The 19,178-nt window shown below is 35.7% G+C and overlaps 1 protein-coding gene across 1 annotated transcript in view; it reads right to left on the reverse strand.

The window, feature by feature from the left end:
* MS3_00008380 (uncharacterized protein) overlaps positions 1-14,103 on the reverse strand; it is a gene marked incomplete at its 5' end in the record, with an annotated part of 33,077 nt that extends 18,974 nt beyond the window's left edge. Inside the window, 6 exons of the mRNA XM_051216733.1 lie at positions 5,574-5,876; positions 12,753-13,048; positions 13,092-13,203; positions 13,252-13,421; positions 13,730-13,794; positions 13,952-14,103. Coding sequence (XP_051065335.1) covers positions 5,574-5,876; positions 12,753-13,048; positions 13,092-13,203; positions 13,252-13,421; positions 13,730-13,794; positions 13,952-14,103 — 1,098 coding nt within the window. The remainder of the gene's footprint in view (positions 1-5,573; positions 5,877-12,752; positions 13,049-13,091; positions 13,204-13,251; positions 13,422-13,729; positions 13,795-13,951) is intronic.
* Positions 14,104-19,178: the final 5,075 nt, after the last annotated feature.

The following is a 19,178-nucleotide window of genomic DNA, read 5'->3' on the forward strand; positions in this document are numbered from 1 at the left end:
GCTCTTTTCAAAATGATAAGTGGAACTATGTGTATGAAATAAATTTATACTCTTCTTTAAATGGTTTATTTAACAAACGCTGTTAATATGTGTAAACAAATCTCATCATACTCAATCAGTTTAGGATAAAGTGTTCAAATTAGAAAAAAAAGGATGTATGAATATGAAACTGGAAATTTAGATATATATTGAACTATAATGAAAATAAATTGTCTATATAAGTCAGTACTCAAAAAAATACCTCAGTCAGTTAGCTCCAACGTAGGACCAGGCAAATTTTTGCATCGGTCCAAGTTGATATACCTCATTAGCACAGCAAGATGAACACCGGACACATAGGAGTGGTTAGGTCAAAGGTGGTAATATATAGGAGAAAGATTGCATATAAGGATGTAGTATAGAAAGAAAGAATTAGTTAGTAGAAGGAAAGATATGAAGTGATTTTAATCTGTTAGTTTAAGGGAAGACAGAGAGTGTATACACCGACGCCATTGTGATCGATTCTGAGCCATGTCACCAAGAGTCTCCAACCATTGGTTACGAAAGTCATGCGGACCCCAACCAAGTAGTCTGCATATAGCAACATGGCTCAGACTATAAGTTAATGACTTTGTGGACTGATACCATGTTTCGGTTTGACCGCACCTAACTTTCTCCCAACCATCCTCAACACTATTCAGCTCTGAGCATCGTAGTAAACGGTGTTCAGGCATACGCAACACGTGGCCCGACCATCTCAGTCGATGGAGATTCACAACCTCACCAACTGATTTACTATCATTCCCTAATACGCTACGTCCAACCTCACTATTACTTACCCGGTGATCGCAGAAGATGGAAGCAATATTCCTAAGGCATCTGTTGTCATGTACTAGTAGCTTATGAATACCTTTTACTCTTATTGACCGCGTTTTGCAGTTGTAAATTAGAACTGAACGAACTGCCCCACAGTATACTCGTCCCTTAATTGATAGATGGATATCTCGCCTTCGTCCTTTTGTGGTCACAATCAACACATAACTATTTAAAACTTATCACTTAAGAAAAATGTGCTACTTACAGAAAAAGAAATAGAATTTTTTGGTCAAGACTATGTTTTGAATATGAATTGATAAATCTAATGTTTGAATGCTATTAAAATCTTCCTTAACAATGTTTTCAAGCGTACTAATGAAAGTCTAATAATCAATTTGCCAAATTTAGATAATGTGAAACCATAAATGCTGTCTATCTAAGCCAAAATTTCTTGTGTCATCAGGATATTAACATCGTGTAATTTGTGATTTTCATCAAAACTTCTTTTTAAAAGACTGAACTGTGTATTCGTCTGCAAAGGTATATTAACATATTTCAATTGATTTACAAAATTTGAGATCTTTCAGGACTGATCACATAAATGGAAATTTATTTTTTATTAGGCAGTTTAGTAGAATATGGTGTACTTAGTTAATCAGATAATATTATATAAGTTTAGTCAGTACATCTTGTTGCCTTTTGTCGGCCAAATGAACACTGAACAATCATTACTAGGAAAAAGTGAGATCACTTATTTCAATGAGTAAAAAACTTGCTTTACAAGTAATATCCGAGTGTGTAAAATTGCCTGAAGGATTATTTATTTTTTATATTATAAATTTTATAAATCGTCTTGGAATCTGTTTGTTCGAAATAGTTTATTTTTATGTCTGGTTGTTATGAATTCAAAGACTCATTCATGTGAATAACACGATGCCGTTTGAATAGAACAGTACTGGATTCGAGTCCCAGAGTGAACATCAACATTGAGATGCATGTGCATTCAGCTGACGAGTCCCAAATAGGACGAAACGCGCGTCCTGTATTTCGCTGCTAGCCACAATCCATCTTTGACTCATTATTCTGTTAACATCTTTCCAACTTCCGATTTAACTCATTGCTAAATTTGGAGTATTTCGAAATTTTATCGATTATTCTTGGTTCTTCTTTTTATCTAAAGTAAATTGTCTCTCTTTGATAAATTTCGATAGAACAATGAGAAAACAGAGTTGATCTGAAAAATGTGATGTATTTGCGCTATACATTTCGAACAATCTGGTCAAACATATATGACTTATCAGGGCATTTTATATGAAAATTAATAAAGGATAATGACATGAAAATTCAAGTAAACAAGATAACAAAGGGGGAGTGAAACTATTTTACATCGTATAGAAAGAATAAGAAATTGTTATCCTAGGCCATAGAATGAATTAACGATCACCAGAGTAAATTCAAGGTTACGACAAATTATTTTTCTACACATAAGGGGAGTTTAAATTTACGAATAGCCAAGGCTTCAATAAACTTGAGAATTAGTCCTTGACAATTTCTATACAACGTTTTAAAAGCTGTATTAATGTCAATTATGTGCCGCGTTTCAATTATAAGTTTCGCTATCGATAAACATGGTTTTCTACCTCCAACACTGATCGGACCATTTGACACTAATTGATTTTGAAGCCATCTAGGTACATGTTCAATGACCCTTGATTGCATTATTCGACTACTACTCCCAATGTATATGTGTCCACACAAACATGTAAATTGGTAAATGCAATGGGATGTGACGTAGTCATTTGTGCATTGTCTACGTCTAGTTGGAATCATGGGCTTAGACTTTTCAATCACGACCAATTTAGCAGCATAATAGGTTTTCTCGATGGCTACTTTCAATCTCTGTCTTAAAACTATGCTATTGGATTCACCTCTATATGGTAGATAGATAGATATAAACTTTTTTCTTTGGAACCGAATAAACGAGAGATGCTGGCGTCAACTGACTTTTACACCTATTAATACACTATAGTGGATAACCATTTGATATTAATGTGTCAGTCAGCAACTTTTCATCTTTTTCAACCGTGTCAGCAGTGCAACTTCTTTGAATCCTATTAAAGAGACACTTAATCAAGCCTCGCTTGTATTGCAATGGACAGGAACTGTAGAAATTTAAGTATTGCCCCGTCCAAGTTGGTTTCCTATAAACTGACCGTCTATAGTACCATCTTCCCTTCGACTCAAAAGCATGTCTAAAAATGGCAATCGATCATTATTTTCTGCTTCACAAAACATTACGAAATCGTTTTGAACCCCATTGAGTTTATGTAATAACTAGAAAACCATAAAATCTTTATCGTATATAACTATTATATCATCCATGTATCTTCTGTACACAGTTGTCAATTAATGTCAAATGGTCCGATAAACATGAGAGTTAGAAAACCATGTTAATCGGTTACGAAACATCTAATTGAAACGGGGCACAAAATTGACATTAATACAGCTTTTAAAATGTTGTATAGAAATTGTCAAGGAAGAATTCTCATGTTTATTGAAGCCTTGGCTATTCGTAAATTTAAGCTCCCTTTTATGTGTAGAAAAACAATTTGTCATAACCTTGAATCTACTTACTTTTGTTTGATTTCTCATACAGATTAATTAATTGCTTATAAACTCATAAGTACTTCATTTCAGATTGCTTTGATAATATGTAAAATTTTACAACTAACCAGTACATTCATCTATTTTAGATAGTCCATTAACAAAATGGTTAGAAATTTCATAGGTCGAAATCATGAGTCGATTGAAGCTAGACCACGGCCGTTTCGTCCTAGTATGGGACTCCTCAGCAGTTGACGTTAGACATTAACACCGGCTCAGCGATCTAGTGGTTAAGTGCTCGCGCGTGAAGCCTCTAGGTCCTGGGTTCGAACCCCACGTGGTGCGGGATCGTGGATGCGCACTGCTGAGCAGTCCCATACTAGGACGAAACGGCCGTACAGTGCTTCCACGTTTTTCATGGTGGTCTAGCTTCAATCGACTCATGATTTCAACCTATGAAATTTCTAAAAAAACTCTCCACAAAACCCATTCTGATAAAATGGTTAGAATTATGTGTTAAATTTGATGTATTTGTTCAAAGCTTTCATAAAAATAAATAATTGTTTCTGTCCTTTGTATATATACAGAGAGAGAGAGAGAGTGGGGGAGCGAATGTGTTGGAGAGAGGGAGGGAATGAGTGATAGAAATGTGAACAGTAATAATTAGTTTCACATTACATGTAAAACTAAAATGTCCAAAATGTCATAATACTAATTACAAGGTCATGTAATTAATATAAACATGCGAGTACAGAAGTTTACATAAAAAAAATATGATTATCATTGTATTGAAACTAATCAGTTAGTGAAATTATTGTATAGTATTGTAGTGATCAAGAGCACAAGTGAGGACAATTGAATGTATTCGGACAATAAATTACAGAATCTCTTAGTAAAATCTCAGAAACATACAGTAAATGCTTCGTTTGCAAAATATCAGTCAATCATCTGACTTTACTGTTCCTTCATTTCCACACCAATCATTCTCTTTTCTTGTTCTCTTTTCTTCGATATTCTTAATCTTCTGCCGCCAGGCATTTCACTTTCAAGTGATGATACATACTGCTCATATCTGTCGACATCAGTAGTACACACCACAGAATGTCTTTTGTCCATATATTATAACCCTAACTTAATTATCGGGTACAAATTTCTCACATCTCAATGCAGTAGAAAAGTTATGAGTTGTTAAGTTTACTAACCATAGTTACAGTTGAAAGAACTGGAGTTAAACATTCTTCTTTATCCCTATCTTAATAAGACCATAGAGACAAACCGGAATAGTCAATATTTCTCAAGGACACTGTTTATTAATGACAACTCGGATAACAAATTTTCATAAACGCATACTTATTTTCATGGGTTTAAATGAAAAACTTCATACTTTTTTCTTCACTCTCTTCAAATTTTAAACACGGGATTTTAGAGATTAAATTTTTCACACTAAAATCACCGTTACTTACAACCATATCACTTAACAATATAGTAGTTGTGGAGATTATTAAGCTTTTGATTGACATCATGAACCGATTGATGTTAGACCACTGTTGGAAACCTGGAAGCACTGGACGGCCGTTTCGTCCTATTGTGGGACTCCTCAGCAGAGGCCGTGACTAGTGGAGCTAATCCGTGTCGGGTAGAGACAGGTATCTACCTCAGTACAATGGAAGATGGTTGCGCAATTTCTTGGATTGGTTGATTCTAGACACTAACACCATTGGATACCGGCTAAGTTGCTCAGTATGTTAAGCGTTCGTGCGCGAGACTGGAGGCCCTGGGTTCGAACCCCGCGTGCCGCTGAGGAGTCCGACAATAGGACGAAACGGCCGTCCAGTGCTACCAGGTTTTCAACAGTGGTCTAACATCAATCGGTTCATGATCTCGATCATATCACTTAAGTTAACTTACTGATTCCATCACATGAGAACAATGTGTGTATGGTAAATACGAAGAAATACATGTAATCTGTATATATCCTTTTATTTCATCGAACTTACTGAACAAATACAGAACTTCATGAAGCAGACTACTTCACAAAGTGACTATCATTATATTAACTTCAGAATGTTTATCCAATAATATAAGAGATGTAAATAAGGGAACAATAAATAAATATTTTGAATACATTTAGAAATAAAAATATATATAATAATACTTATTAAAGAGCAGCTTACCACATTTGTATTTTTAGAATCATATCCAGCAATTAAATACATTATATTACTACATACAAAGGGAATATGATTTGGTTTGCATAAGAATAATCCTAGAAACTGCATAATTTTACCTGAAGGTAAAAATTCACCATTTCCAAACCATTCAATAACTGGTTCGACTGTTTTTGCAAATGGTGCAATATAACGTATAGGACTTTTAATTGAACCAAGGTAAGCAGCTGGCGCTAAGGCGATGAATAAATTAATAAATGATTGCATTATAGGATGTTCATCAAAACATGCCAAAAGAATTTGGCATCCCTATAAGAAAACAAACAAAGAAAAATTTTAATGGTTGAATTCATGAGACGGATTTAAGCTAGGCCATCCTGAAAAACCTGGTCTAGCTTAAATGGACTGATGAATTCAGCCACTACATTATTACAATTTCCACAAACCATCATTCTGACGAAAAAAGATTTATCGGTAGTGAGTTGGTACTGTTGCGAATAATTTTAATTAGTTGATGGAAAAAATATTTAACGAACCTTATGGAAGCATCTTCGCTATCATCCCATCAACAAGTAAAGAAATAAGGATAACCATCAGACAGATCAAGAGTGGGAAAGCAGAAGCAGCAGGACCTGAAAATATACCGGCTGAAGCACTGAGGTTAGATAGAGAAGTAACCGCAAATATGTTCCACGTTTTATTTAGGAGGATTTAGGAGGAAGAACAAGGGCCGACAGACTGGAAAGAAGGATATCTCATCAATATTACCAAAGAAACAAGATTTGAGCAAGTAGGAGAACTATACAGGCAAAACACCACTATCAGTACCGAGAAAGGTTTGATACCCAGTGGTGTTGAATTGAATGAAAGGTTCAGTAAACTACCAACTTCGAAATCAACAGGCCAACAGACCAAATCGCGACACTACGGATCAGTCAGTTGAATGGAATTCGTTACTATACATCAATTTCCTTGAATATAAGAAAGCGTTTGACAGTGTGGATAGGAGAATGTTATGGAACCTTCTTCGACACTGTATGGTAAGTAGATGAGAAGATCCTAAACATCATATGGAATTCATACGATGAACTACAGCGCAAAGTCGTGAATGGAGGACAGCTGACAGATGCATTCTGAGTGAGGACCGGAGTCAGATAAGGCTGATTACTGTAGGCCTTCATCTTTCTTCTGGTGGTCGACTGAATTATAAAGACATTCACACCTGGTAGGAAGCGCGGAATATAATAAATAGCATTCATGCAATTAGACGACTTGGACCTCGCAGACGACCTAGCCCTACCACCTCATACGCAACATCAAATGCAGACGAAGAAAACCAATGTAACAACAGCACCTGCATCAGTAGGCCTAAACATTCACAAGGGAAAAAGAAACATCCCCAAATACAACACAGAGAACACCAACTCAGTCACACTTGGTGGTGAAGCTCTGGATGAGTTGGGAACTTTCATCGATGAACAATGACAACATCATCGACTTTGGTAAAGCAACATATGGAACTCAAAACAACTGTCAACCAATATTAAAGTCAGAATCTTCAATACGAGTTGAAACTTATACAACTGCTACAATTATCATCGAATAGTACAAGTATTCATAAACAGTGAGTTATGCAAGATACTGAATGTCCGTTGGTATGATACCATCAGCAACAGCCTACTGTGAGAAAGCATAAACCAAGTTTCCACTGAAGAAAAAGTTAGTAAATGATGTTGGCGGTGGATAGGACACACATTTAATTTTCATAAAAATAAGTTTTTCATAACATGATTAAAGGAAATCCAAGTGTTAAATGAAAATATATATGTATATATTGCAAGGAGGATCTAGAAAGTTTCTTTCTGACGACGAAATTTGGCACATTGGATCCTTAATAGTACATAACTAAAGTTAGAAATATAAAATTTTACCTATGTGTTACGTAGGATTTATTCGAAAAACTAAAAAAACATAAAGAAAACATCTGGCATAATTTATTCGAATGATAATCATTTTGATGAAATTTTATTCTTTGAGCTGGATAGTTTGGTTGTAGAGCTTTCATCATTCTTCTGAACAATATCATCATCAGCACATAATTCAGGTAGAAGTTATGACAAATCAGTTGTTAGATAAAACTTTGTTACTATATTTATGATTTAAGGTAATTTGTTGTTTAGTCGTTCATAAATGACTCCTTTCAAAGTATTTACACATGATCGTATAATTAGATGAATATTAAAGTATAATAAAGTGTAATAATACCTTAAGCTTGCACAAACATGTATTTATACACAAAATCTATGAATAACTTCCTAGTACAAACACTTTAATCATGATTGTACAACACTATTATGCAATAAGAATTACTAGTAAATATATCATAATTGATCTAATTAGAAAAGACATACTACTTGATACAAAGTTGATATAAATAACAATGTTGGAAGAAAACATAAGTACAACATTTCATTCAATATATCAACTATATAGATACAGTCAGTATGAAATGATTTTTGAATTATCCAGTTGTTAATATTCTCGACTGGGTTTTGATTAATCATGTGCAAAGTACCTTGATATAACCACTATGACGCACATTACCATAAAATAAATAGAATGCGGGTAACAATGAAATGCTAAATATAAGTTTCATCCCATTTTGAACTTATCATTCAAAATTTCCTGCATCACAGAGTTAATGTCCACTTAGGGATTCGAACACAGTAGATTTTGTTAGAAATTTCAATTAATATATCAATAAAAAGATAATACAAGTCATTATAAATTAAATTGAGATTCACACACGTTGTACAAGTGAATGGCTATCTGTACTCAATTGCCCAATGGATAACGCGCTATTCGTTTGAAGTTAAAGATGCAGTGTTTGAATCCCCGAGTTAACATCGAATCCGATGCAAGTATATCTAGCTGATGAGTACCAAGTAAGAAGAAACAGGCCTCCTGGATTTCATTGCTAGCCAGGTCCTACTATAATACATGAATATATATATATATATATACTCACTAATCTCATTTTTTATATGAAATAAAAATTCTCTTCATGATTCGTTTTTGAATTTATTCAACATATTCTGGATTCCACGAGTGGCTAATGTCAAACTTTGCTTAAAACTAATTTAGTAGTGAATAATTAGAATTTCAGTAAGTGTATAATACTAAGATGAGATTATAATACCCGCTAAGACCTGTTAGCCTGTTTTTAACCAGTCAGAAAGTAGCCTTGTAAATGAACAGTTCAAGGAAAGGCTTATGTAATATTTTATGGATTTATTAAAGTACTCTGCAGGTTACTCTGTCAACAAATTGAAAAAGCCAAATATTCATAAAATTTGTCTATGTAGTTATGAATAATCTGTTTACTGGAACCTTTATAAAAACTCAAATAGATTTATAAGAATATTCATAGTTTAAGTTAAGAATTTAAATTTTTATCACAAAATGACATGAACTATATTCCAAATAAGCTCTGTAACAACATGGATGAATAAATATCACCAAAAAAAAAAACAACTCAAGAGATAATACTAAATTAATCCGTTCATAAAATATGCTACCAGTGGGTTAAGGTTTGTGATAGAAACAAGCGTTTAAGTTTACCATTAACAGATAATATCAAATCACCTGTTATATATAATTTAATGAGGAAGAACTAATCGTCTGATATGTTTAACTCTATCGCTTATTTCTATGATGGAAAACGATAACCTTATTTTAAATGTTCTGAGCAAAATAAACAATTATTTCTCTTGTACATTATACATGTCATGGTGAATTTCACACAAAAGTCTCAAAGTTCTATTCTTGTATTCTGATTGGCTCAACTCTACAATACGTTTTACTAAACTTCCAACAAGATAATAATTAAATCGAATAACAAAAAGCTTGAGTGTTACAATCAACTATGGTTGTAAATAGCACTAAGTAAACATGTGTAATTTATGTGAATATGATTTATTTGTGTAGTAAAATTATTTCAGTAAAATAAAAAATACATAAACAACCAGACTACCGTATTGACTCAGATAATTAGTTGATTAGAACTATTTACATTACACCGTCATTTATTGTATTCGTATTATCTGGTATTAATAATAATAATAACAATAATGTTGATTACGTAAATATGACAAAAACAATGAATCACAGTTACAAATAAACGTAAAATACAAATCATGCTAATAATGTCCCCATAAAAAAACACGGTATATTGATAAATATTTGTCAATAGTTCATCAAAGTCTCACAGAAAGATGAAAAACATTAATTTTTTGTCCACGAAGCTATCGTCAGGTTCAAGGTGGTTATAGGTTAGAATTAATAATAAAAAAGGTGAAATGTAGCTAGCAGTGGAATCCAAGATGCAAGTTTTGTTCCGTCTGGTACTCAACAGCTAGATGTAGCAGCATCTCAGAGTTAATGTTCACTCCAAGACTCGAACCCAGTGATGCTCATTTCAGGTGCCATCGCGTTGTTCACTGAGATACTGGATTCCACTGCTAGCTACATTTCACTTATTGTATATAATTTTGTGCCATAATGGCTATTTTGAAGCGATCTGCACGAGATGATCATACATCAACCAAGACTGATCGAATTTCAGCAGAAAATATCAACAACAGGATAGACCAAGCCATTCCAAGGTAAATTAAATGATCGGTTTAGTTTAAGTCAACCAAACTATTGGGTATAATATGTTACTTACCATTTGGAAGTATTGAACTTACTGGTGTTTTTGTATAAGTATATTATTTACAAGGTAAGAAGATTATTCTTCTCGGCTAGAAGTTCTATTTGTGATATCAAACCATTCAAGAGTATGTCGCAATAATTCTGTATCGTTAGCATCCATCATTCTGACAAATTGTATCACCGCGCTCACCAATCGATCAGTTCCTATTTATTAACTGAACAATCGTCAAACATCTTTTATTATTAAACATTGACGCTAAATAAGTGTTTCATCCTACTTAAGGGCTTTACAGAGCAGGATCATAGGTATACACTTCTCAGTAGTTCCAATATAACTAAGACAGATGTTTAATGCTTCCTGGTTTAATATGAGACTATCAACTCGACGACAAATTTATCATTATGGGTAATCCTCAGACTAAATAACTCGGTTACTACGTATGACAATAACACAAAAGATATGGGACAGTGACAATTAGTCTCAAAATTCGGGGGTTCTAACAGTGCTTCAGTATAGATAAACTAAGCATGCTATAAATCTACATTATTGGTACACGTAGTATTAAAAAAGGTTAGGATTTGACTACTTGGGATGTAGTGCAGTTTCTCAACCGTAATTTGATGGTCATTTGTTGAGGAACTCGAGTTAGATCAAATGAACAGATGGTCATAAATGAGGATGTTTCTGTATTTTAAATGAGCCCATATATCACCAGACAAACCCGACCATAAAGAATTGTTTTAGCAGTACTGGTAAAACCATGAAGTCAATAGTGTGATGTTCTATGCTCTTTTTTTACATAATTCATCTTAACTGTTTTATTTTGTTTTACATCCTTATAATATATCACAAATAATAGTTAAGTGTAGTGGACTAATTGGAGCTGTGTTACCTGTTTGTATTTTTTTTAGTTAAGCAAGCAAACTATCACAATCAGTTAAAAATAAATTACTACGGTTGAATCAACTAATTACATTTCCATTTATCTCTTATAATACAACACTAAACTGAAGTGCCTTACATGCACAATCAAAAATGTGATTTTTAAACAGTTTATACCTAATAATCAATGTATTAAATGTCGGAGATGTATTTTTATACATGAACAAATAATAAGAGGTATTTGATTGCCCTATGGAAACAGTAATGCATTATTCTAGCCAAAAAATGATTTTCACGAAAGCGAGGTGTATTTGGACCGTCTAAACAATGTGTGTATTTGAACCTTTTTCCACATATACACCGAAAGATACGTCTTTTAACTGCATAGTAAATAGTCTTGACAAAAAAATATAAAGGAATAGATAAACCGTAGCCTAAGATATTGAAACATCTTGCTAACTTCATTGTTACACCATTTGACTTTTGTTCAAAACCTTGAATTAAAATCATGCCACCATGAGACAGGAAAAAAGCCATTTAAAACTTATTCTCAAGATTAGTATGGAACAAAAAGTGAAATAGTCTGTCCCGTAACACTGACTAGCACGGTCGTCTCAACCCAATAAAATAATGATTGCGGAAAATTGCTTGTGTACTTAAAAGTCAATACATTCTGAGAAGCAGCACTGTTTCAGAACAAACTATTCCCTCTCCATTAATTCAATGATGGAAAGAGAAAGCTCGTCTATTCTTAAAAGTCGAAAACCTTTCTCTATAGCTTACTATCCCTCTCTATGGTTTTTGTCGCTTAAAAAAGTCAAAAGGCCCGTAAGTGTTTTGATTCTTAAAACCTCAAGCACTTTTCGGTGATTCTGAACCAGAAAGACAAAATCTATTTCCCAATATCACGCAGAACGACTAGATGTGACCAGATTACTATCTCCAACGTTTTAAGTGATAATTTTGAGTTTGTCATGACTTTATTTTTGTTAACCTGAAAGACAGAAAAAATGTGTTCAAAAATACTGAAACAATTCATTAAGCAGGTGATATTTCTTGTTTAATTACTTGGTTACAGCTCCTGAATTTAATGTTTTCAAAAGGTCGTGTTGGCTGAGATATCTTCATTTTAAACCAAAATAGTTTTTATATAACATTAATAATCATTCGGTCGGTTGGCAATTTGGGCAACAGATAGCTGGATTGAACAAACTATTAAAGAACAAATGACGTCTTTTTCTGTGAGACAATGAAAGACGTCTTATTCATGCAAAGAAAATAATAAACGTCTACAAGCTCAAACCTGTGGCATGAAAAAAAACAACTGTACGGAATAAAAGTTCATAGACGTAAAAGACCCAAATAAACGTTGAGCTACTCAAACGACAACTCTACATAGTAAGATGATATAACTGAGTCACTGATGGATGTCGAATAATATGCTTAAATATTACCACCGTAAACACTCCTATTTTGCCACTAAATCACAAGAAATAAGATTTTGTCTATACAGTAGACAATTAATTTAAAATATTTCTGTGAAAGATGGGGAGATAATTTAGACCGAAGGTATTCCAGCACACACTGACCTGTGAATGACCGATGTAGCTCAGTTTTTCAGCATTAGTGTAATTAAGAATGTAGATCAGTGTTGCTGGTAGGTCGTATTTGCCCATTTCATCCCAAGAGAACTCCCAGAACTCTTTGTCATCGGGCTTTAAATACTGATGATTTGATGAATAGGTGCTCCCACGACTATTACCAAGCCACACATCATAGCAATTATCAGCAAGTATAAATCCTAAACTTTCGTCTGGTAAATTGTTAACCCAAGTATGGGCAGAATCTAAAAGGCCATGTTGAAGGAATACAACTTTTTGTCTTCCTAAATGAAATAGGAATAAAAGCGTTTTACCCACAGTACAAACCTGAAGCCACGTGACATTTCGGTAAAATTCTTATAATACATAAAATAAAACCGTCTTTGGTGGTAACATAGTGTTCTTCAGATGTGTAGCCTTTAGAGGATATTACTTCTGTCTAAAAATGTCCATTGAAAATTATGAAAGTGAAGTAAATTTAACACACTATGTTTTGGTAAACTTCCGGATCAAATCCACTTTCGAATGCTTGGAGTACTTTGTTAACTGAAGAAATAGTGTTTATTTGTGCTTCATCGACAAAGACATTGACAATAAGAAACCACAGAAACCAATAGAGCAAAGCGTTCCCTTTCATTTGCCACTCGAAATTAAAAGCTATGAAACAAGCTAGAAAAACAAATATGCTTCGCTGAATAACGTTTATTTAATCAGACAAGCATAAACATGGAAATAAAGATTGAATTTTTCCTTAGTACATGAATTTCTTCCCTTAGTCTTTAATAGTGCTTCTCGTAACATTTTCACAGTGACATGTCTTCAGTCTTCAGTAATTAGGAGAGTAGGTTGGTGTGCCTGTGTTATTCCTGACAGTTTGCCTACCAGTGAAGGTCCAGCTTCTCCTTGAAAATATCCACTGATGGGGCTGATATCACTTGTTCGGGTAAGGCGTTCCAGCAATTAACCACTAGATGTGAAAATACTAACACCTACTTTAGGTTTATTAGATCGCGATTTGTGAACCTTCTTGCTACGAACTCAGGGATTATTAGTGCCGAAAGCAGCAAATAGATGGGGAATTTTAACACCCAAATCGTAATTAACGATACGGAATGCCAATATAAGGTCACCTCGCGTCCTACAATACGACACGGCGAAAAAGGTTTAAGTATTTTGAGCGCTCATACTAGGGTATTTTAGAAAGAATCTTCACTAAATTTGTTCCCGCATGCTGAATATGCTGAAGCGAGTCGGTATACATATTAAGACACGGACCAGATGCTTGGATAGAGTACGCTAGGTGTGGTCTTAAGTAGGTGGGATATGAAATTCGAAACATATCAACGCATCTGAATGCTGGGGTGTGACCAAGACTCACGAATCTCTTTGTCTGCTGTTGAGTTGCAATGCGTAGTTGTTTTCAGGTCGTGACCTGTTATTACTCCCAAGTCTTCACGTTCCTGAACTCGTCGAAGATGTATCATTATTAGTATACTGGTAACTAATACCGTGTCCGATGTGTATGGACACACTCTGCCTAGAATTAACTTCCATCCCACAACCTTGAACCCATCCAACTGATTCGTCTAGGTCAGCTTGAAGATCAAAATGATCAGTCTCACTTCTTGTTGTTTTTCAGATTTTGACATCATCCGAAAACAATAATGTTGGTGACTTAGGCAAAAGTGGTAATTCATTGGAGGAGAAGCAAGGAACTTCAGATGGCACCTTGGATTACACAACATTTGACCAGCTCCCATTCGGATTGCGTCCCATTTACCCTCACTCTCTATCTGCGGCCATATAAGAAGTTTTCTATCCATTCCAGTACTGCACCTGTAATTCCGAATCTCGACAGCTTTTGCATAAAACTTAAGTGTGAAACCTTGTCAAACGTTTAGGTAAAGTCTATGAGTATCATATCGTTATCTAATGCTGCTATTCAATCATCTCTAGCAATAAGTTGGTCAAGCATGAATGTTTGTTTCGAAACCCGTGTTGCTCGGGATTTAACAGATTGTACGAATCTATTTGACTACGACTATGCCGGTTAGACTGATGGGTTGGTATATAGATGCGATCTGTCTCCGACTATCTCTAAATATAAGACTGACGATAGCGTCTTTTCAATCCCTAGAGATTTGAATGAGTAAAGGGGACATGTCAGAGAGCATTGATAGTGGTTCTGAAATAATGTTAACAAGAGATAATAGCAGCCGTGGATGTAATTCATCAGGGCCCGATATCTCGCAAGGTTTGAGGTTAGTGCTCAATAGAAGAACAGTTACCTCAGTCACATGTACAGGTCCGATAGCTGGTATATCTGTGATAAGGACAAATATTCTTAACAATACATGTAGAGTAGACTTCGGTAAAACAATTTGATAAACTCTCAGATTTCGTCAGACCTGATTCAGCTAGTAAATTTGAGTTTCCGTGTAACAGCGATGGGTGAATACCATCACTACGTTTTGTTCTCTGGTTAACGTACGAAAACCACCGCTTCGGGAAAATAGGGTTATCATATGCCAACTGTCGTTAATAATACGTCATCTAGCTATGTTTTTTTACATATATTCCGAATTTTTCGGCATTCACGCTTAAATGGTTCATGTCCTGTTGAAAAGAATAAGTGTGAGGAGTGTTTCCTGCGCTTCAACAGCCTTCGGGTTTCTTTATTATACCATACAGTGCGTATTGATAGCCTACATGTTGACTGTGGAATAAACGGCGACGTTACGGACTCGACGCAGCCTTAAACTTATTCAATTCTGTTATATCCCAGCAAAGATTAAATTACGAGTAACCTACGAGACCTATTGATGGACTAATATTATCTATATATTCTTATGGTATAACTATTCAGTAGTTAGATTATGTATATCTATCTTCTCCTTATTATAAGCTTCGTTTTGACCTATAGATTATTATTGTACGATTTACTGTTCATAAGTTATACTCAGTTTATTAACTACCATCCCCCACGCTCTCAGCCACTTTTTGACTTATTTGTGAATGTTATTATCTATTTTATGCTGCGTCTCAGTCTCTTTGGTTGGTATATAAACCCAGTATGTCTGAAATAAATGATTCTCATAGTGGCAGCTGTTATTGGCACTCTGGACTCAGCTGGACAGGCTAGGCGAGCAACGTATCAATAGGACGCCAGGCTGATCAGACCAGTCGAACATCATTGGTTTGGCACAGTATAAGAGCGAATAAGTCGTATCTTGATTGGCGAATAGGTTACGTGATAACTAGCGGTCCATAAAGTCACAACACATTCGTCTTCGATCGATGCATCCTCATCAACCGACCAGTCAATAGGAATAGCAGTCTACTATTGCCGGCATATTGGCTCTTCAGAATTCGGGGCGGGCTGGAGCAGATATACATTGTATACCGTGTGTCCAAAACTTAAAGTAAAGCACCACGTGGTTATTATTCTCTAGTGGTGGAAGGCACTGAATGTAAATGAAATCCTCACAGTGCCGTGTGAGGACAAGGTCCGAAAATGAAGGATAATGCTCCAAACCGAAGTGTGTCGGTTTTACGATACATTGTACAAGTGCACACCAAATAAGGGTTGATAGGTCTCTATCGAAACCTCCACCTGAATCTGTAAGCTCCGTGCAGCTGATATGCGGTGCGTTGAAATCTCCAATGATGAGACAACATTCGGCCTTACCACAAGAACAGATATGTCTTAAAATACAGTCATCAGCAAGACAACACAAACCACGGTATATTCCTCCTATAGCCACTAAACCGTTTCTAGACTTAACTGCACAACACACACATGCATGCTTCCCCTCTTGCGGCTTATAACTCGATCACTTCTAATACAGATGTAACCTGCAATGATGGGAAGACAGACTATCTACGACAAGTCACGTTTCTGTGACAACAATGATGCAGTGATTTAATTGGCAATGGCTCCCAAGACCTGACCACTTCAATGCTCTTAATCGTAAGGTTCGTTTAGTCATTTGGTTTTCGAGGTTTTAACTCCGTAAGAGCGTTCTTCCATTTGATTCGACCCACAGGCGGCTAATCTGGTTGGATGCAAATATTTGAATTACGAGTTTTGTATGAGTTATTCAATATTTCATCACTTTCGTCGAAATTCCCTAGTACCGAGTTTGAAACTCTTCTTGATTGGGTCTCTCCACCAACCCATTTACCGAGTCTAATTAATTTCGTGACATGTACCCCTTTAAGCTCTTCAGGCAGTACATTTCTGATGACAGATTCCACTGATTCCAGATTGTGTGCATCTGTACATTCAATAAAATGATAAAATTGAACCAAATAAGAAAAAGTGGAATCAATTGTTTTACAATTAAGTTGTAAAGAACAAGAAACATCAGAGTAGGAAATCAGCACGGTCAAAATGACATTTTAGGTAGTTCTCCAGGTCACACACAAAATGATTTGCTAGGAGTAACTCACAGAATAATAAGCATTTTGGCATAGATATTCACCCAGTCGCCTTTAACGAGCACCTGTGACTGTGGACGAACAACAGAGAGCAGTGAACATATTCTGATGTAGCTTACGTGAGATGCTTCACTACTTAGTAGCCCTGGAAGACCGACGTTTCTCCACTACTAGCTATTGTCAAATATGCTGTTGCCCCTAGCCATTACCCAGTCACTGTTTCATCAATAATGCATCCCTCTTGAGGCATTTGTAGACCGGCACTGTACAGGTCTGCCGAATTCAGAATACCTTCTTGTCAATTCAGTTGCATAAGGGGGTGAAACGTGTGAAAAAGTTGGCGCATCCCAAGTATCCAAAGCCAGTAAGCTAGTCAGATCCATAATAATAAACTTCGCTATGAAGATGCCACAGGTATTGGAAGTTTGATTACGCTTTAACCAGTAACACCTAATATGAATAATACCCAACAATTAAAATCAAAAGACAGAAGCGAGGAGGTTAGAAGATATATTTGATAGTCTATCAATATATCGAGTATCGTCTGATCTTATGTGGCTGGCGATTGCAGGGGTTGTTGAGCATGGCGTTCCCACTCGTGATCTGGTGCGGATGCATGACCGAGCGCCTTCAGCTGAGTGAGTCCATTTAAACTAATGTGGTCAGCACCCAATGTCGAAGACTTACAGAGCTATTTATTTTGGGGATTTATTCACCGCTACAACTAACACTGAATATAGACTATTATTGCCTAAAAAATGTATCATACCCCTCCTTGAATATAGTATTCTAGTTGACAGTAATTGAAGGCATAGTAATTTGATGAAAATTGAGAGTATCTAATGATGATTCCCTAGGATTGTTTTGGGTTATTCCGGCAACAACGGTTACCACTAACGATGTTGTACGGTCAATGCAATATCACTTGGCCCTAGTCAAATCATTCGGCAGTTGAGTAACTCAACGTCGAACATTTCACCGATCCTCTTCAAGGATAAGGGCGACCGACGCACATCAGTTAATTGTATGTCGTGAACTGGCCCATGAGGCAGTAGTCATGTAGCAACCTAAGTTGACCAATTAAGGGTTGACATTAAACAACTAAGTATATGCCAAAAGGTGAAGCTGAAATATTCATTCACGTCCTTATTTTTTAAAGGCATTATATTCCCTATTATCTTATATTGAATACCGAAATGCTTTGTGCGTTTGAACAGATATTTCCCTGCTCCACTGTGTGCCACCCGCGGGCTAAAATGAAGAACTATTCATTGCTAGTCTAGTTTTTTATCAGTAGAACGAGGGATACCCACAAGCACAAAAGTTACACTCTTTTTCTTGTACCTGATCTCACCAACATATTTCTGTAATAAAGTCATTTGTGTTGCATGGTCATCAAAGCAGCCATAGTATCTCATTACGACGAAAGGGTAATCTGGGCTAGGTAATAACCGCGAGGTGTGACTTCGACGTTAGCTGACTGTTCACACAATTCCCGTCTAACTCGAGTAGGTTCCCAATCATTCTAAATATACCACCTGCAATAGTAATCTACAATATGGGCAGGTGAAGTCAGAACTTTTCTCGACCGGGCGCATCGAACCAAGCGTTGTCTTTGTCTTATTTACTTAAGCCCATTAACCCTCATAGAGGAGAATAGGTCGAGCATCATCATTCATAAATTCTTCCCACTTGTCTCCAGTTTCTATTCATCTTTTTGATGTCCACCGGCTGCTGCGTATCCCTCGGTCTTCGGCCTTTCCAGTTCTCTTTAGGATTCTAAGATAGGGCTTGTCTCGATGTGTAGTTTGATGATTTTCTCAATGTGTGTCCTACACTAATGTCCAAAAGCAATATGTTTCACGCCGTGTTCCTCGATTACTACTGTCATTAACTAGCGCGTTTATCCTGAATATTATAAGGTAATTATACGGTAACTATAGACTTCCGCAATCAAGATGAACAGACAGTATG

This window comes from Schistosoma haematobium, chromosome 6 (assembly GCF_000699445.3).
Source record: "Schistosoma haematobium chromosome 6, whole genome shotgun sequence".
NCBI classification, from domain to species: Eukaryota; Metazoa; Platyhelminthes; class Trematoda; order Strigeidida; family Schistosomatidae; genus Schistosoma; species Schistosoma haematobium.